The sequence below is a fragment of the Callithrix jacchus genome, chromosome 3 (assembly GCF_049354715.1).
Source record: "Callithrix jacchus isolate 240 chromosome 3, calJac240_pri, whole genome shotgun sequence".
Taxonomy (NCBI): Eukaryota; Metazoa; Chordata; class Mammalia; order Primates; family Cebidae; genus Callithrix; species Callithrix jacchus.
This window is the reverse complement of record NC_133504.1, coordinates 97,505,511-97,526,185: the sequence shown is the minus strand read 5'-3', so window position 1 is coordinate 97,526,185 and position 20,675 is coordinate 97,505,511. Positions and strand designations below refer to the sequence as shown.

Sequence of the window (20,675 nt, the reverse complement as noted above, 5' to 3'; positions counted from 1 at the left end):
ATTCAACAATCAATAAAAATGATGATGTTATGACCAAATCAGGTTTGTCACAGAAACTCAACAATAGTTCAACATTCGACAATATATAAATATAATTAATTAAACTAGCAAATCAAATAAAGAAAAACTCTTAGAAAATGAGAAACATTAGGTAATTTCTTAACCTGATAAAGTGGTTAACGATCTAAAGCAATTAACATTTTTAGTGATGAAATATTATAATTATTTTTTGTTTATATACGTATATTTTATTGCACTTTAGGTTCTGGGGTACATGTGCAGAACATGCAGGATTGTTGCATAGGTACACGCATGGCAATGTGGTTTGCTGCTGCCATCCCCCCATCACCTATATCTGGCATTTCTCCCCATGTTATCCCTCCCCAACTTCCCTAACCCCACTGTTCCTCCCCTATTCCCCCCCAACAGACCCCAGTGTGTGATACTCCCCTTCCTGTGTCCATGTGTTCTCATTGTTCAACACCTGCCTGTGAGTGAGAACATGTGGTGTTTGATTTTCTGTTCTTGTGTCAGTTTGCTGACAATGATGGTTTCCAGTTCCATGGTGTATTATGTGCCACATTTTCCTTGTCTGGTCTATCATCAATGGGCATTTGGGTTGGTTCCAGGTCTTTGTTACTATAAACAGTGCTGCAGTGAACATACCTGTGCATGTGTCTTTATAATAGAACAATTTATAATCCTTTGGATATATACCCAGTAATGGGATTGCTGAGTCAAATGGAATTTCTATTTCTAGGTCCTTGAAGAATTGCCACACTGGCTTCCACAATGGTTGAACTAATTTACACTCCCACCAACAGTGTAAAAGTGTTCCTATTTCTCCACATCCTCTCCAGCATCTGTTGTGTCCAGATTTTTTAATGATTGCCATTCTAACTGGCGTGAGATGATATCTCAATGTGGTTTTGATTTGCATTTCTCTAATGACCAGTGATGATGAACAAAAAATGGTCTCAGTTTATAGATAAGTTTTGTTCGAAAAAGGAAAAAGCAGATGAGAAGGGAATTAAGCCAACATTTTTAGAGTGTTTGCTAAATTCCAGGCATTCTGCTTAGATGTTTTCACCTACATCAACTTATTTCATCTCAACCACGTGTAATAATGCATACAATGGTACTATTTTCAGATGAGAAAATGAAAACTCAGAGGTTTTAAGTTACTTGCCCAGTTTTCACTGGTAAACATCAGGGCTGAGATTGGAATCTGGGCTAATCCCGTTCTAAAGCATAGATACTTTCCATGCACGTTGCTATCTTCTGACACTAGTCCCACAGTAACGAGACGTTGTTGCCATGGTACAGCATGGCCTTAAGTGGATTTGGAAGAATTCAGAGCTGAGATTGGAATCTAGGCTAACTTGGTCCAAAAGCATAGATGCTTTCCATGCACCTTGCAATCTCTTGAAACTGGTCCCACAGTGACACTGCAATACATTGCTGCCATGGCACAGTGTGGCCCTAAATGAATTTGGAAGAATTCCCACCACAATAAAGTAATAGAATGATTTTAGGGCATGGCAGGGCTGTAATACATGCCTTAGTCCTATCCCTCAGTCTCTTCTTTATCTCTTCTTTAAAGTCCATAATAATGTGTTTGGTACGTGAAGTAAAACCATTGCTCTAAAGAGTGTGAATCAACTTTAACTTCTGCCTTTGTATTTATTGCTATTCCCATTTTATTTACATAAATCGCTATTTCAGAAATTATACTAGAGGAAATTTTAAAACATAAAAAGGCTGACAAGAAAGCATCTCCCCGAATAGGCAGACTCCTCTTAGTCATGTCTCAACAGCAAGGATATCAAAGAGCACATTAATTATAATAAGGTAAGGTAAAATTTAAAGTTTGAATGAGAAACTGAAAGAAAGGGAAAATGAGAAGCAAGATCAAATGACAGCAGGAACAAAGTATTTCAAATGAATATTGTACATTTACAGGAAGCAGTACAAGCATTTGATAACTAAGCTTCTTGATGTTTTTTTCCCCTTATTTGGGCCTGTATGCTTAACTAGATTTACAGGATGTTAGAGATGAAAGGGAGCTCAGGGACTATTTCATTTTTCCTTTATAAATGAAGAAACTGAGGCCTGGTTAGAAATGGAGACGCAAAAACTCACGTCTCCTTTCCTCAAGCTGCCTCCTAAAGAATCCGTTTCTTCAGACTTTGATTTATACATGTCAACTCTTGCCCACAATAGACCACAGCATTTCACATGCCCTTGAGGTTTCCATGGTGACTACATCGAGGCTGAGAATAATTATGGTATAATGAGTAAACAAGCGAATTCTAGGTTTCGACTCCAGCTTCTGCCATTTGCCAGCTCTGTGTGTTTCCTCACGCAAGTTATATAATCTCTCTGAGCTTCCGTTTCATCATCTTATAAAATTGCTTTGATGGTAATAGCTCACACTTTAATGACTTGTTGTGAAGACTGAATGAACACATAAGACATTTGGAATAATTCTTAGCATAGTGTAAGTATTCAATAATTACTACTTTTATTTAATAAAGCTTTTTATGGTTATTAATTCCATCAAATTTTATGCAAAAGCTGTCCGTTCTTTGATATATCATGAAGAGTTAGTTTAGGGACAATTGAATTTGCAATTACCAACTGTTTGTGATGTCCTCTTCAAACTTTAATCCAGTCCCATAGTAGACTCATTTAAGTGGTAGAATCAAGTGAGCACTCCAAAAAGAGTGACTTGACTTGGATATTTGAACAGAATTTTCTCCTACACTGAATAGCTGGTATGCCTCTCCTAGTTCAGTGCACTTCACCCTATGAGACTGGAAATTAAATACTAAAGCCCCTTCACATGTAAATGAACATGGTTTAAAGACCATCTGCAGAACAGGTGGCAAAGAAGGAAGGAAACAGATCTTGAATATCCCTATTCTCTCCCACCAATCCCAATAAATCTACTTCTCATCGGAAGGAGGGGACAGAGGAAGTCATTATGCCAGTTGCAGAGCTTGTGTTCTGAACCTGAGAACAGTAACGAAACACGGATGGGCATGATCTAATTTTAATTCAATTCAACAAATATATTTTGAGTGAAATGGCACTGTGAGCCACTGATAATATAGAAAGATAAATCAGATATTATTGCCTTCAAACACCGTGCAGGGTAGCTGGGGTATCTGATGAATAAGCATTGACCTCAGTGCATAAAATAAATACTGTAAACAAAAGTTTTTCTTTAGGAGTTTTGAGAACCCTGTGCTATACTCTATTTCAGATACCAAACCAATGCCTAAGAATGGAGACTGTTTTTACTCTCTTTCCGAATTCCTGCTGGAATACAGCATAAAAGGTCCTTCAGTGTAATTTCATATGATTGTATACAGTTATGTATGTAACTCTTACACATAATTGTAAGTTATCATTCAGTCGAAGTAAATGGAAATGCCTGCCTTGGTCCAGCTCTGATCATCTCAAAAATGTAATTCCACTAAGCATGGCTGAAACCAGGTTTCATGTCAAAGGCAGGAAACAATAGTCACCTTTACTAGTTCAGAAACTGAAGTGAAACTTACAGCCAAGTTTCCAAGGCCTGTGGTTACTGGTGTTCCTCCCACTTCCTGCTCTGCTACCTTTGCCTCCTGTTGCCTTTTTCTCCCATCTGAGACCTGGAGTTCATTTGGCCTGAATCTCAGTAACCCAGAGTTCCTTTCACCCAGAGCTGGCACACTATCTTGGACCTTGGGTGCAAACTATTAAGAGTCTGTGGTAACCACGGTAGGTAAGTTTCTTTTGATGGCAAATGACAGAAACCAACTCAGGCTAGCTAGGGTTTTTTTTTTTTGTTGTTTTGTTTTGTTTTTTTAAGGGAGTAAGATACAAGAAAAAAGCAGATTTTTAAAAAAGGATATTAACAATATACCCTCCCAGAATTTAATGGCAATTGAACAACCAAGAGACAACAAGGAACCTGCTTAGTAATCATGGCAACTCTGAGGCTTTCAGTCAATTGATGTGCCTGTCTTGGTTCAGCTCTGATCATCTTAGACGTATACCTCCACCCAGCCGTTCTGAAACCAGGTTTCATGTCAAAGGCAAGAAACTACAGTCTACTTCATGCAGTTCTGAAACTGAAGTTGGTGGATCTTCTCTTTAGAGAAGTAATTACATATATCCCCAAGAAGTGAATCCAATTAGTGTGACCCAGGTCCCATGTTCAAAGGCGGGGCTAGGTCTGGTGGGCCAGGTCACATGGCTATGGAGAATCTATCTCTGTATACTGAGAGGTACAATCTCTGCAGAAGGGGAAATCATTAAGCCTTACAGCCATGCCTTTAAGTTTGTATATTGGCTCTTCCTTGGGCAAGAATAGTCAGCTAAGGAGAACTGTCTTTTAGGACACCAGATATTTATCAATATAAGTTACCATTTTATAAGTACTTTGTCATCTTCATCTCACAATTTAGTTGAGCCTCATTTGTGGTGTTACTAGTTAAAATCAATCTAGAGTCGGTTCTACTCTCCTGGTTGACTCAATACCGTTTTCCTTTGTTTTACTTTTGTTGGATTAAACTTTAGCAGAGGTTTTCAAAATAGAATTTGGGTTCCCCCAGTAGAGACTTGAAGAGCCATGCCTGCCTGCAGTTCTTGCCCCAAGCCTGGAGAGTTGTGGACCTGGAGGCTGTTTCATCCCAGGCTCTTCCCTGGCTCAATCTTGCATTACTGTAGCATTTATTCATTCATTCATTCACTCATCTGCCTTCATTATGTCAGAAACTCTATCAGGTTGTAGGGATGCAAAGATAAATTTCACCCATATGTGAAGTGAAGAGGCTCATGGAGGTTGGAAATGCACACGTTGGAGAGGCAGTGGCTCTGCCCAGCCCAGAGATCTTTACCCTGCAGCACAACTGGCCCCTATGGCTATTTCTGCTCCAGGGACTGATACTGTGGTAGTAGGATAAAGCCCCAACAAAGACGTCCCCATCTCTTCCCGGATCTGTGAATATATTATGTTACATGGCAAGAGGGTCTTCAGTTTGCAGATGGAATTAAGGCGCTGATCTGATAACTCTGGGGTCAGAAGATTATCTTAGATTGTCTAAATGAGATCACTGTAATTGCCAGGGTCCTCATACGTAGAAGGGAGCCAGAGAGGGAGAAGCAGAAAGATGGCAGCAGGAGAAGGATCTGACTGGCTGTTACTGGCTTTGAAGACAGAGGAAAATGGTCACAAGTCAAGAAATGAGGGCATTGCTCAAAGCTGAAAAATGTCAAGGAATGGATCCTCCCTAGGGCCTCCACTAGGAAAGCAGCCTTGTCAGTTTTAGACTAGTGAGACCCATTTTGGATTTCTGACTTCCAGAACTGTAAGATGACAAATTTGAGTTGTTTTAAGCTGTTATGTTTGTGGCAATTTGCTGCAATAGCAATAAAAAAATTAGGCCAGGCACGGCAGATCATGCCTATAATCCCAGCACTTTGGAAGGCCAAGGTGGGTGGATCACCTGAGGTCAGGAGTTCAAGACCAGTCTGGCCAACGTGGTGAAACCCTGTCTCTACTAAAAATACAAAAGTTCTTTGGATATATACCCAGTAATGGGATTGCTGAGTCAAATGGAATTTCTATTTCTAAGGCCTTGAGGAATTGCCACACTGTCTTCCACAATGGTTGAACTAATTTACACTCCCACCAACAGTGTAAAAGTGTTCCTATTTCTCCACATCCTCTCCAGCATAAAATGAAATACCGCCTATTCTTACTCATAGGCAGGTGATGAAAAATGAGAACACATGGACACAGGGAAGGGAGTACTACACACTAGGGTCTACTGGGGGGAATAGGGGAGGGACAGCGGTCAGGGGGAGCTGGGGAGGGATAGCCTGGGGAGAAATGCCAAATGTGGGTGAAAGGGAGGAAGGCAGCAAAACACACTGCCATGTGTGTACCTATGCAACTATCTTGCATGTTCTGCACATGTACCCCAAAGCCTAAAATGCAATTTAAAAAAAACCACAAAGTTAGTCAGGTGTGGTGGCAGACACCTGTAATCCCAGCTACTCAAGAGGCAGAGGCAAGAGAATCACTTTAACCCAGGAGGCGGAGGTTGCAGTGAGCCGAGATCATGACACTGCACTCCAGCCTGGTTGACAGAGCGAGAGTCCACCTAAAAAAAAAAAAAAGAAAAAATTAACACAGGTATTATTATGTGATGTGTGTGCCTGGTCATATAAACTAAGTATATCTTTCAAGAGTATCATTTAAAGCATTATTTTCATATTAGGTATTAAATATACAAAATAAAATGAAAATTTAGCTTCAACTTTGAAGATAAAGTACAAGATTTCAAAATATATCTAATTTGGGAGCTGCTTTGAGCCCTAGGCTTCAGTTCTCCTCTCCTCTTCTGTAAGGTCTAAGTGTTTAAGAGGCACCGACTTATCTCTAGTAATCACAGGCGGTAATTACTAGACTGCCACCATTTTTATTCTTAGCAGAACCTTGCATCTAGGTCTTTGTTTAAGATTTCAAAGTCCATGTCCCCAAATATGCATCATTCAAATTTTATTTAAGGATTTCAAAATATTCTGTCAAAGAATAATAATATCGAATATTTTATAATCTTCCAACAACCACTTCTTTATTTGGTGCCTTCTGAAGGAAGCATAATTATTCTCATTACTGTGGAAAGGAGCAGAAGCTTGCCATCGTTGTCTAAGGTCAATAAGAAATGAATGGCAGTAGTGACAACTGAACCCTGTTCTCTGCCTGTGCATCTAGTGTTCTTTCCGTGGGTCCAGAGTGACTGCGAGGCACATCACTGGGAGTGTTTCTTAGGGGTAGGAGCCAGCACCGAATTTACCACACATCTGCAATGTGAGCACTGTGTTCACAGAGCCCCTGAGCTTGCACAGCGGCTGCTCTTGATTTAGGTACTGCTGCTTTCATTCTGACTGTAAAACTGTAGCCGGCCCCTTCTCCTCATATGACTGGATCTGTTCTTATGAGAAGATCACATTGACAAAAGAGAGCACAGACAGTGTGCAAGAATGGGACTGTTCTGATAATGGCCAAATCCATTTTTCACTGTGATCCTGATGCTGTGACACCAGTGAGAGGCAGAAAGAGGAAGGGCCAGAGGCTTTCATTCTTCTTGGAGGTCAAGATCAGACACTCTCTTCTGGCTTTTCTCAAGAGCCTTTTCATTTTGCAGCAGCACATTATCTGTGCCCAAGTATCAAAAGCCACAGTTCGGTTTTACAGTCAGACATTGTATATACTCAAGTATCATAGAAGGGTTTTGTTTTGTCTAGATTTTTTTTTCTTTTGAGATGGAGCCTCACTCTGTCACCCAGGCTGGAGTGCAGTGGCCTGATCTCAGCTCACTGCAACCTCCACCTCCCGGGTTCAAGTGAGTCCCCTGTCTCAGCTTCCTGAGTAGCTGGGACTATAGGTGCACACCACCATGCCCAGCTAATTTTTTTTTTTTTTTTTTTTTGTATTTTAGTAGAGATGTGATTTCACCCTTTTGCCCAGGATGGTCTCGATCTACTGACCTTGAGATCCGCCTGCCTTTGCCTCCCAAAATGCTGGGAGTACAGTTGTGAGCCACAGTGCCCAGACTGTTATGTGTAGATTTATCATTAACAGTGGGGTGCTTTTTAACCACAGAGGAAATATTTTTCTTTTTCTTTTTCTCTCTCTTACTCTAATTCAGGCTCTAGGCTTTCTAGAATCTTTCAAATCTTTTCAGACACCCTTCCTGATCACCCTTGTAAATATCACCCTCTCCTAACACCACCTTTTTTACTCTCTATCCTTTTACCATGCCCTGTTCATTTTTTTAATAACACTTCTCACACTCACAATATTTTTTTCTGTCTCCTCTACTTAGAACATAAGCTCCATAAGAGCATGTAAGCGCCTTTGTTTGCTGTTGTATTCCCACCTAGACAAGTGCCTGGCACAGTGCAAAGCTCTGCAAATACTCATTGAATTAATTGCTGAATTCTTTACATCTCTTCCATGTCTGCTGCTATCCTAGGCTGGCTGTAGAAAAGACCCTAGTGAAGTTAAAAGCAAGAAACTATAGCAAGGAAGAAAAAAAAATCCCCTTAAGTTGCCTCTTTTTTTGTAGTTAGTTTCTAGTTTCTGATTGACTGATTGATTGAGGAAAGGATTTGAAGAGGGAAATGTCATAAACATAGACTCGGAACTGCTCTGAGCCCCTGGAACAGAATTCCCCAGCCTCCACTGTCTGCCCCCCTGGGCTGAGCCCTTTTTCTGCCTAGAGGCTTCCCCCTCCAGCTGGAAGGGGAGGCAATCACTTGTGAGCACCATCCTGGTCAGGTCGTGTTCAGTTAAGAAATGCAAAGGCTTTGTTTGGTTGCTTTAGTTAATTGGGCAGTGTCAGAGAGTAGGGGGAATGCTCACTTTTTAAAAATCTGTGAATTTGTTACAAATTTATTCTGAAATTGGTAGGAAATAAGGGCACTGGAATAGATCCTCCTCTACCCCAGTGCATTTGTTTAGTCTGATTCTCATAACTTTCACAAAGCCTTCCTGGAAAACTTCCAGTTACTACTTAAGGTCTAAATCAAATGTCACCACCTTTACAAAAGCTGTCCTGAATCCTTTCATGGAAAGGTTCTTCAGGGCATCTGGGGATAATGGTGATGCTTTGCTCACACCCTGCCATTGGTCTCATCACCCTGTCATTTAAACAACCATATCTGTTACCAGTTCTGAGTACCAGGAGGCCAAGAGTGTCTCTGTCATGCGTTGTATTTCAGTGTCCAGCTTAAGCGCTTGACACTTAATTGGTACTTGATAACTGTTGAGAAAATGAGCAAGTGAATACATGAAAAAACAAATGACTATCCAATCCAGCCGCAGTCATCCAGTTAGCACTTGGACTTCCTCTGGGAACACTGTTCGATAACATACTTTTTGTCTTCATTCAGGCACTCTGATTGTTCTAAAACACCCCTACCCAAGAAAAGTGGAAGAACCCTCCATTTATGAATCTGTCCGGGTTCACACAGCGATGCAGACGGGAAGAACAGAAAATGACCTTGTGCCTACGGCACCTTCTGTAAGTGACCTTCAATGTGACCACAAGCTCTCTCACCGTCTAAAATCAATGACGTTCAATAAAAGCTAATAAGGGTGCATTTGTTCACATAAAATTCTAGCTTGGAACATAAAACTTGGAAAGGAATGTAAGATTTGAAGCCCATGACCCAGTTCATCTGGTCCAAGGTAGATCATAAATATTACTATGCAGCCAGATGTGATGGCTCATGCTTGTAATCCCGACACTTTGGGAGGCCAAGGTAAGAGAATTGCTTGAGTGCAGGAGTTGGAGTCCAGCCTGGGCAACGTAGAAACCCCCATCTCTATAAGAAACTTTTTAAAAAATTAGTTGGGCACGATGGCATGCACCTGTAGTCCCAGCTACCCAGGAGGCTAAGGTGCAAGGATCACTTGAGTCCAGGAAGTTGAGGCTACAGTGAGCTGTGATTGCACCAGTGCACTCCAGTCTGGGTTGCGGAGTGAGATACTATCTCAAAATGAACAAACAAAAGCAATGCAGTAGTAACAGGATTTTAAATACTTACAAAATGGAACTTAAATCTCTTTCCTTAGTTAACCAGACAACTTCATAGCAGAATGGGCAGGAGAAGTTTGCATTCACATAGTTGACTAAACTACTGTTCTTCTATAATTTTCTTATATTAAGAAAATATATTTTTTTCATATTTCAACTATCTATGGAAGACAAATATTCTCTGCCTTTACTATAAAAACTCAGGGTGTTATCTTTTCTGGCTTTGTTTTCCTTTACTGGCTGAAGTTTATAGACAGAAAACACTTGTGCTTCTTTGGAATGTGAACAATTGTTCAGTTTCAGTGCAACTGGAGCACTCATTGTTCGTCCAAGAGTCCATTTATGTCTGTTCTGTGAAATGTGACTCTGCAAAGATTCCTCTCCATCACCCCTTTCCTTTCATTACTCCCTTTGTCTCTTCCTTGTTTGCTGAATAGTCCTGGTAAAAGAAACCTGGATTTGGGCAGATGATAAAGAAAACAATACCCAAATAAATATCAAGAACTACTTCTAGTAGTCATCATTATACTTGAAAAATAATCACTTGAAGACATTCAGCTACAAACTATATTAAAATAAGTGTAACTTTTCTGTCTCTGCAGTACTTTTCTCTACCCTTGACCAGAGAGGTCTTTCTTAAAAAGATGCCTTACCACATGACCTCTGCTTTACATCCTTTGTTGATGCCCTTTGTCTTCATGGCTCACCTGGACCCTGCTTGTCTCTCTGTCCTCATCCCACGCTACTCCCACACTCATGCTGTGAAGCTGTCTCCCTCAGCAATGTGCTCCTTCTCCTCACCCTACATCTGAAGTGCTGCCAACACCATTATTATCTACTTATCCCTCAAGGCTGGCATCAGGGATCAGTATCTTCCAGGAAGCCTTTCTTCACACCCCCTAACTTCTTTTATCAATGCTCCTCTTCTGGGCCTCAGAGCACCCTCTGTTTGCCTTTATTCTAAAATTACCATGCTGCAGGGTAATTACCTCCACGTCTCTCTGCCCTCCCCACCAGCCAGAAACATCTAAGGACATGAATCATTTCTTGCCCTTGCAGCTTTACAGCCTGGCCTGGCTCATGTCTCATCTTACATTTTCATTGCAGCACTACACCTCCTCAGAAATAAAAATCCTGAAAATTGACTGAGAAAGTTATTTTGGCTTTGTTAGAATTGGGGGAGAAGGCATCAGACCTCAGAACTAGAGACATTTAGGAGGACAAGACGATAAATAGTCCAAAGGCAGGAAAGAAGAGAGAACAAATCCAGATCTACTCTGCAGCCAATTCTCATTTTCCAGTTGACCAGTCCCTTCATAATTTCCTCTTTACCCATCCTCACCCTTAATATAGATCATCAGTCACTTCAACATTTCTTTCATTTGCACTCTAGTTTAACTTCATACTCTCCTCTGCTACACTTCCCCTAAAATCTCCACTCAAGGTCCATCAAACCAAATCCTACTAAGTGTGTTATTTATCATAACAAAATGCAGATAATACCTAATTTGTAAGATTGGTGTGAGCAGAAGATAAATAGCTCAGAGATGTTGTCACAGACAATAATCAATGCAGTAACATAATACCGGACAGTAACACATTATGAAAAGAAAAAGTAGAATAAAGGGAGAAGAGTATCCTTATGTAGAAATAAATCTCTTTAAAGCACCTTCTGGAAACCTTGTTACTTACCTTCTTTGCTCACTTCAGGTATCAGATGGATTGATCTCTTTGAAAATGGAGTTTTAAAAATAGTGGTGAGTGATTGGTTGACAATGCCTTGAACTCACACTATATAATGACAAGCTTATGAAGTTGATTGTATATCACTATGGACAAAAAAAAAAAAAAAAACTGTAAAGGCTTTCTAGAGGATCTGAAATATTTCTCCTTACTTCTCATTGGGGTACCAGTGGTGACCGGACCAGCATAGCTGGGGTAAAAATTCTGTTCTGATCAGAATGCTCTCGTCCCTTATTGAATTCAAGTTCTAAGCCTTCACTTGCTACCCCAAATGGCTACATGATGCTGTACCTCCATCTCCAACCTGAAAGCCCTAAGGGTTTTCAGACTTCTGCATTTTCTTTTTGGGATGTAGTTCTTGCTCAAGATCTAGGAGTGGAGGAAGAGAATTAAAACAACTTCTTGTTTGAAGTGAAAGTGAAAGATGCCCTACTGCCCAGAAATGCAGGGGATTGTGTAAAACTGTTTAACATCCTTTGGTCACTGCATTTTGAAATCGCTGCTTATGTCTCATAAACAACATAGCATTGAGTTCCCATGATAGGATTAAATTTAATTCATTCATTTATTAAACAAACTTTTTTTTAAAAAGTGCTTCCAATACACTCAGAACTGTTTTAAGCACTGGGAGTTTGGTAGTAATTTAGACAAAGGTCCTCTTCCCCTCACTAAGCGCACATTCTAGTGAAGATCATAGACAATAATCAATGCAGTAATCTAATACCAGACATCTGGTATTTCAGGATTAACATCATGAAAAGAAAAGGTGGGATAAAGGGAGAAGAGAGAAGCAGGGGAGGCCTCTGTGAGGAAGTACCATTAGATAAGAGACTTCACTGAAGGGAGGGAGAGACTCGTGTCAAGATGTAGAAAGAGTGCTGCAGGCAGAGAAAACAGTACAAAAGCCCTGGAGTGGGAAGTAAATTGAGGTGCTTCAAAGGCTTGAAAGAACATTGGAATTACAGGATGAAGTGAGCTAGAGGAAAAGTTGTAGAAGGTGAGATTATTGTGGTAATGAGGGGTCAGATCCCATAAAGCAATGGAGTTCTCAAAAAGCAGCAACTTCCAGCTGAGCATTTAGAAATATGAGTGTTTCAGTTGGTGCAAAGCTCTGGGGCACTACTATCATGAGTGAATGTCAAGAGCCATGAAGAGTCTGACTTTACCATGCTTGCAAGCTGACAAGTTAGCCTGCAACAGTTTCATGGATACTAATGGATGACACAAGACTTCTGAGTAAGAGAAGAAGAATAGTCTGTAATTCACAGGAAGAGCAATAGCCAGGATATTGGTATTTGTGCTATTTCCCTGTGCTGAGCTGAAATTCCCACAGGGTAACATTGAAAGGGCCAGGTGATATCCACAATGGGTTGCATTACAGGAGTGGAACCCTGTGCCGAGGGAACCCAAATCTTTTCTAATGATCAGTAGGCATGTCTGCCTTTTGCTCTGAAGGGAAATAGTATTTCTATATTCCAAAGTTGCTGTTATACAAGCATCCTTTAAAAATCAGTCTGCAACAAAGAGCCGTTAATGTCTTGCTCATAAGACATATGGGTACACAAGCGACCTGTGGAGAATTGTTTCCCAATGGTGATCAGGGTCATGGAGGCTAACTATTCCTCAAGAGTGGTAAAGAATTACCTTGCCCAAAATCTCAATTGTACCTTTTGTACCTAGCATGAAAATTCTTTACCTTTTGAGCTTATTTAAAAAACATTCTTGCAGCAAAAGGTAAAACATTTCTGTTCTAAGTGTTGATGAGAAATTATGAGTGTTTTGAGTAACACACTTTGGTTGAGTTTTAAAAAATATTTAAGGATCCTTCTAACTGCTAAGTGGCAAATAGAGTGGGAAGGAAGTTAGAGACAAGGAGACCAGTTAGGAGGCTACTACAGCAGTTCCAGTAAGAAACGGTGGTTGTTAACCTCTAAAATGTGGAGAAAGGGTAAGAACTGGTCAACTTTAGCATGTGTTTTGAAGGCAGAAGAGCCAAGACTTACTGATGGATTGAATGTGATACGTGAAAGAAAGAGTAACAGAGTCACAGCAGAGTAGCCCTGTCATTTACAGAGAAGGCTAACTGCAGGAGGAGTGGGTTGAGGGGATGAGAAAGAGGAGTTCTATTTTGGACATGTGATATGTGAAATACCAATTAGTTGGCTGGGTAGAGATTGAGATTAATATAGTTCAAGTTCCTGACATAATAGGTCCTATCTAAAATGTTAGTTTCCTTAACTTCCTTTTTGTGGCATTTAACATTTTTAACAACTCCCTCCTAAAAAGTCTGTTTCCTTAGCTTCGGCAACATCTTTCTCTCTTTCTTCTGTAATCTTTGACACGTTTATAGTTCCTCTTCTTACAAACTTTTCTTGCATGTTGCCCTTTTCCAGTATTTTGTTCTCAGGTTTAATGTTTTGTTGTTTATCCTTCTGGTCTTTTACTTGAAAACACACACACACACACACACACACACACACAAAATAATGAGCTCTTCATTGTAAAGTAGTAATAGTCTTGTTTAATTAACAACATATTTAAAATTTTTTTCATGCCATTACTTAGTTTTCTAAGACACCATTAAACAAATTCCATAATATTCCATTATTTGGGTTTATCAATTTATTCAGTTAATCCACTATTATGTTTTTACATGTTTTTTTTAAATTTGAAGTAATGTCAAAGTTACAGAATAATTGCAAGAATAGTACACAGCACTTGGTTTTCCCCAAGCCATTTGAGAGTAAATTGCCTACACGATGCCCCATAGCCCTGAATACTTCAGTGTGTGTTTCCCGAAGATAAGGGCATTTGCCTACATGACCAAATAGAGCCTTTCAAACTAGAAAATTAGCATTGAGGCTGTGCCACTGTTCCATCCACTGATCTCAGTCAAGCTCCACCAGTTTTCTCAATAAGGTCCTTCAGAGTAAAAGGATCCAGTCCTCAAGCACAAGTTGCACTTATCTATCCTGTCTCTGGAATATTCTTCACTTTGGAACACTTCCTCAGCTTTTTCTTAATTTCATGACTTTGACACATCTGAAACTTAAAAGACCAGTTATTTTGTAAATTGTTCCCCAACTTTGGTTTATATGATGCTGAATCATGATTAGATACAGATTTTTCATGTTGGGTACAAATATCACAAAAGTGATGCTTTGCGCTTCTCACCGCATCCTCTCAGATGGAACCAATTGCAATTTGTCCCATTATAGTGTGTTTGATTACTTAAGTGGTGTCTGCCAGGTTTCTTCACTCTAAAGTCACCATATTCTTTTTGTTATTAAAAAATATTTGGGGAGAGGTTATTTGAGACTATAAGAATACCCTGTTACTTATTACATTTTTACCCACCAATTTTAGCATTTACTGATGTTTCTTGGCTGTTTTAATCTTATTACTATGATTCTTGCCAAATGGTGACTCTCTGATTCTTATTCCTTTTTACGTTTATTGGTTGTCATTTTACTGTAAGGAAAAGCCTCTTGTTCTTCAAAGTTTTCAGTCATTATTATATCAAATGGCTGTAATTATGACTATCATTTTTCGATCCTTCAAATTTTTCCTGATTTGGCCAGTAGGGGAAAGAGCCCTTTCAAGTAGCATCTGTGTTCATATGACCTCAAAATTCTTTTTTTTTTGGAGACAGTGTCTCACTCTGTCACTCTGTCTCCCAGGCTGGAGTGTGGTGGTGAGATCATGGCGCATGAAGCCTCAACCTCCTGAGTTCAGGCGATTCTTTCTCCTCAGCCTCTGAAGTAGCAGGGACTACAGGTGTGCACTACTACTCCCAGCTAATTTTGTTGTTGTTGTTGTTGTTGTTGAGTCTAGGTTTCACCACGTTAACCAGGCTTTTCTCGAACTCCTGGGCTCAAGCAGTCCTCCTGCTTCGGTCTCCCAATGTGCTGGGATTACAGTTGTGAGCCTCCATGCCTAGCCTGGCCTCAAAATTCTTTAAGAGCTTTCTTACTTTCTGAATAGCAGGATAATCCAGACACTTACCTTGTTCTTTCTTTGTACCGAGCTCTAGAACCAGCTATTTCTCTAGGAAACCCTGCTCCTTTTCTGCAGAATAGTACTTTAGAAATTGACATCCAGGTACTATGTGCTTATTATTATTGGGATGTCACTCTTCCATCCACTCAGTGATCAGAGCTGGGAAAATATGTATGTATATACACATCTACACATACATACTTTTATGTCTGTATTTATCTGTTGATTCATTCATCCATCCATGAGTTCACAACAATAAACTCCAATACCACAAAGTTCATTCTGGTTTTTTCCCTTATCCAACAGTGAGGAAATATGGATCTTATCATCCTCAGTACACTTACCTATGTGATGATCACTTGAATATAAGCAATCTCTAATTGTTGTTTCTACTACCCAATCCCAACCCCCGACACGCCAATCACCCAACTCATGCTTCAACACCCAGTTCCAGGCCACTGCTGCTCCTACCCTCACTGCAGATGCCCACCTAGCCCGACTTGGCTCTGAAACTGTGCTGTAGCTGCCACCTCCACCCCTTCGGGCAGAAGCCCTCCACACCCTGCCAGGGCTCAATGCCTCGCACACAGCTGCTGCTGCCACCGTCACCGCCATCATCTGCACAGATGCTCCCTGCGCCCTGCTTGGGCCCCACCACCCTGTACTAAGGTGCTTGAAAGCCCTCCACACACATTGATGCCTGTCTTGCTTCACCTGACCTGTTGGCTTCTGACTACATTTAAGACTGACAGGCAAGTATGTAGGTAGGGTGGCAGGAAGGACAGTCTTTTGGTTTTGAACATTTAGATGGTACCATATTGGGGGCTCTTATAAACATCTTTTCTGTTACAGATCATAGATTTCTTTGTTTCTTTCTTTTTTTTTTTTTTTGTGACAGAGTCTCACTCTCTTGCCCAGGCTGGAGTGCAGTGGCACAATCTTGGCTCACTGCAACTTCCACCTCCCAGGTTCAACAGATTCTCCTGCTTCAGCCTCCTTCCCAAGTAGCTGAAACTACAGGCACATGCCTCCGTGCCTGGCTAATTTTAGTAGGGATGGGTTTCACTGTGTTGTCCAGGCTGGTCTCAAACCTCTGAGCTCAGGCAATCTGCCAGCCTCGGCCTCCCAAATTGTAGGATTACAGGCATGAGCCACCATGCCCAGCTTCATTTAGTTTCTTACATCTTGAGACCCCGAATAAAATTAATAGTCTCAGTGCTTTCCCATGCAGCCTTCCACTTATCTATCAAAACCTTAGAAAAATACTGCATTTATAGTATATTGTTTGAGTGGAGGTAAGATGGCATTATTCCCTAGCTTGATTTCAGTAAATAATTCTATCAGGAGGCCGGGCGCGGTGGCTCAAGCCTGTAATCCCAGCACTTTGGGAGGCCAAGGCGGGTGGATCACGAGGTCAAGAGATCGAGACCATCCTGGTCAACATGGTGAAACCCCATCTCTACTAAAAATACAAAAAATTAGCTGGGCATGGTGGTGCATGCCTGTAATCCCAGCTACTCAGGGGTCTGAGGCAGGAGAATTGCCTGAACCCAGGAGGCGGAGGTTGCGGTGAGCCGAGATCGCACCATTACACTCCAGCCTGGGTAACAAGAGTGAAACTCCATCTCAAAAAATAATAATAATAATAAAAATAATAATTATATCAGGATATTTTATATAACAATTTACTCCTAGTTATTTTAACCTCTACAGATTTTAACCTGCAACACCCAAAATAATTACTTTTTGCCATTCCATAATATAACACCAAAACTCAATTCAGTTGATTCAATTTCTTTAATGTCAAAATAAATCACACTCATTATGAGATACCAAATTTACTAATATTGATTAATGTTTATTAAATGAACATTTGGGTAGTTTATCCTTTTATATCATAAAATTTTAAAAGAAGTATTTGCATATTTCATGCTTTAACTCTTTTTAATGTAGTAGAGATGGTTGTTCCTCTTTTTATTTGGTCAGGAAAATTCACCTCAGAAAAAAATATTCTGGAAACTACCATAGAAAGAACCTTGGTGTCAACCAAATCACTTCCCAATTTTTGTAAATTTTCTTTCTTACTAAGACATATCATGACATCATATTTGGACAAAATATTCTACCAAGAATTGAATTTCTTCTGGAATTTATGAAATGATAAATTTCTTAATGTTAGGATACTTGTCTTATGCAAATTTCTGTTCAAACAGTTCCCCACCATTCCTTATATTTCATGGGTGCAAGCTAAGTGTGTGCTACTGTTTTTACCTTTGAATTGACTAATTCTTATTTCAAATTCATTTTGGATAAATCAGGTGTAAAGAAATCTACACTCCTGACAGTCTGTTTCTTGGAACATGGATCTCAAGAGAGTGTAGGGGCTGGGGAGGAGGATTGCGCGATAAAATAAATGGTGGAAATGCTGTTTCTAACGTTCCTTCTTTAAACTTTACAAAGTATATTAGCATAATACAGACTCTGGGAGGCCCTGAAATAAAAACATCCTTTTAGTTTTCCTAATCCAATCTCCTGAATGTACTGATCATAGATGTGTGCATGTTTCTGTGCTGATAACCCTGTGACAATCCAAACAGCTGGATTTCACATGACACACTTTGACAAACACAGACTTTTGTAAACGAAATGATGTGGTTTACTGTTTTCCAATTGCTAACTGGAGTTAGTAGCTACAGAATGATGCCAGTAGATCCAGTCTGAAAACAATCTCTCACAGCACAGGAAGGTTTTCAGGTGCCTAGGTGAAAAATGCTAGATGGTAATTTAAAGATCAAAGGCAAAAATTCTTCATTTAAAAATAGAACAAGAAAGGAAGGACAGACATCCTATTGTGACAGTTCTGGGCTTCACTCAGTGCTTTTCTTTTTCAGCTGGGCACCAAAGAAGGTTACCTCACCAAACAGGGAGGCCTGGTCAAGGTAAGGAAGTATGGTTTTGCTCATGCCACCCACAGAAAAAAAGAACACGTCATACAGACTCAATTCTCATCTTGATAGTTTTTCTTGGAAGCAAATCGCCTGCTCATTTTAACCCACTTATAATATTTACCTGACTCAACAGTTCATTTTTATGGCTTATTAGTCAAAATTCTGGAAAATGGCTTGACTATTCTTTGACAAAGCCCTGCACAGGTGTAGCCTGCAATTAAAACTCAGGAAAACATATAGTCCTGTTAATGAAATGATCGAGGATGAAGATAGCAAGTTAACTCTAGAATGTCTTTCCTTTTTCTTTCTTTTTTTTTTCCCCCAAAGCGTGACTTTATTTATTTATTTATTTATTTATTTTGTTAATTTTTATTGCGTTTTAGGTTTTGGGGTACATGTGCAGAACAAGGAAAAAGTCAAAATCATGTAAAATGTTTACTTAAAGATAGGCCAAACATCACTGATGCTACTGAAACTATGTTATAAAATCCAAAGGAAAACTCAATGTAGGTTTTTACAGGTGCAGAGTATCCAAATGTCCCCTATTTATGAGATTCTACCTTTAGAATTCCTTTGTTTCATCTCAATGTGCCAAGAAGACTTTCATGGAATGTGTCTGCTCCTTCTTATTTTAAGAGCCACTGTATTTAGCTAGGAGTGGTGGTTCACACCTGCAATCTCAGAGCTTTGGGAGGCCGAGGCAGGCGGACCACAAGGTCAGGAGGTCCAGACCAGCCTGGCCAACATGGTGAAACCCCGTCTTTACTAAAATGCAAAAAAATTAGCTGGGTGTGGTGGCATGCACCTGCAGTCCCAGCTACTCGGTAGGCTGAGGCACGGGAATCGCTTGAACCTAGGAGATGGAGGATGCAGTGAGCTGAGATGGTGCAATTGCACTCCAGCCTGGAGACAGAGCAAGACTCTTGTCAAAAAAAAAAAAAAAAAAAAAAAGACTCACAATATTTAACTTTTCTCACAGGTACTGGCGTGCTTGGAATTAACCTAAATAATTGAGTTATTTGTTGTGCCTACTAGATTGAATGCTCCCTGAGGACAGAGAATATTCATATTCATAGCATACTTATGTTTAAATCCTCTGTTACTTCTTTTAACTGGCACATTGCCACCCAGGATATAGTAGGATGCTGTTTGTATGTAAGATAAAGGTAACAGAAGGCAATGATGGTTTTTACTGATAACTTAGAGTTCTTAAGCAAGGTTTAGAATATCACATGGTTCAGAGTTCCTAAACCTCAGTTTGCATATTTGTAAGAATAATAACACTGGCATTGTCATTTAAGGATTGGATATAATATATAAAGCCTCCAACAATAGTATGTAGTCCATATTAGGTACTCAAAGAACAATATTTGTCTTTATTATAGAGTTAATAAAATGGAAATTATAGTGGTCGTTATAAATCAGCTTGAATATTTATGATAGACTAATCCTTTTTGTATTTAAAAATATACTAATGATATATCTGTCTTCATTATGAGCTTAATTCATGAAATTAAGTTTTATAGATAGTTTGAAATTTTTTTCTCAGAAATGACACACAATTTTTTCAGGGTTATAGTATTTAGTTTTTTAGATACTTTTAAAAATGAAAGTAAATCATCTGGTTCAAATATTGCATTCCTGCATTCAAAGCATTGTGCGTGTGTTCTTGTTTATGTGTGTGTGTTTTTCTCAGACCTGGAAAACAAGATGGTTTACTCTGCACAGGAATGAACTGAAATACTTCAAAGATCAGATGGTGAGAAACATAATAATATATTTTTCCTTCAAAAATAAATTCTCTAGATGAAAGAAACATGTCTTTAAAATCTCTGAAATTATTTTGATATCCACCTGATACACCTAATAAATGATTGGAGATATGAATTACTGATTCCTGAAATGAGTAGGGTTATTTTGCAAAGATGAGATATATATCCCAGATATTTCTCTCTTCAATTGGCTAAACTACAGTTCCCCAGGGCACATAATTCCTTTTGTTTAGGGCAATGTAATTGTTCTCTTGCCACAATTAACTGTCTCTCTGCAGCAATTTCTCCCTTTATTGAAAATACGGTTTGTCCATTTCCCATTGCCCATTTCATTAAGCTAATCTAAAAGTACTTTTTCTCTCTTTTCTTATATAAAATTTCTATGAAAGTAGAAGTTTTTAAAAATGGGAGAAAAATCTGCTTCTCTTCCATGTGTTAAAATCCATCTTCATCAGTAAATTGATAAAAGCAGTATCTTAATGCCAGTTTTATGAAAGGCTAATTCCAAAACCAGACTTCCCTGGGTAAGGCTTTTCCATTGTCAGTCCTCTGAGAGAAAGGAAATTTGACAATTGCACATAGTGGAAGACTTGTGAGGGGACGAGACTTGT

At 39.6% G+C, this 20,675-nt stretch overlaps 1 protein-coding gene across 1 annotated transcript in view; it reads left to right on the top strand.

Moving 5' to 3' along the window:
- The window catches only part of DAPP1 (dual adaptor of phosphotyrosine and 3-phosphoinositides 1), a 55,677-nt gene that overhangs the window by 28,582 nt on the left and 6,420 nt on the right, over positions 1–20,675 (top strand). Inside the window, exons 4-6 of the mRNA XM_002745556.6 lie at positions 8,956–9,086; positions 18,236–18,283; positions 19,989–20,051. Of these exons, the coding sequence (XP_002745602.1) occupies positions 8,956–9,086; positions 18,236–18,283; positions 19,989–20,051 (242 nt within the window). The remainder of the gene's footprint in view (positions 1–8,955; positions 9,087–18,235; positions 18,284–19,988; positions 20,052–20,675) is intronic.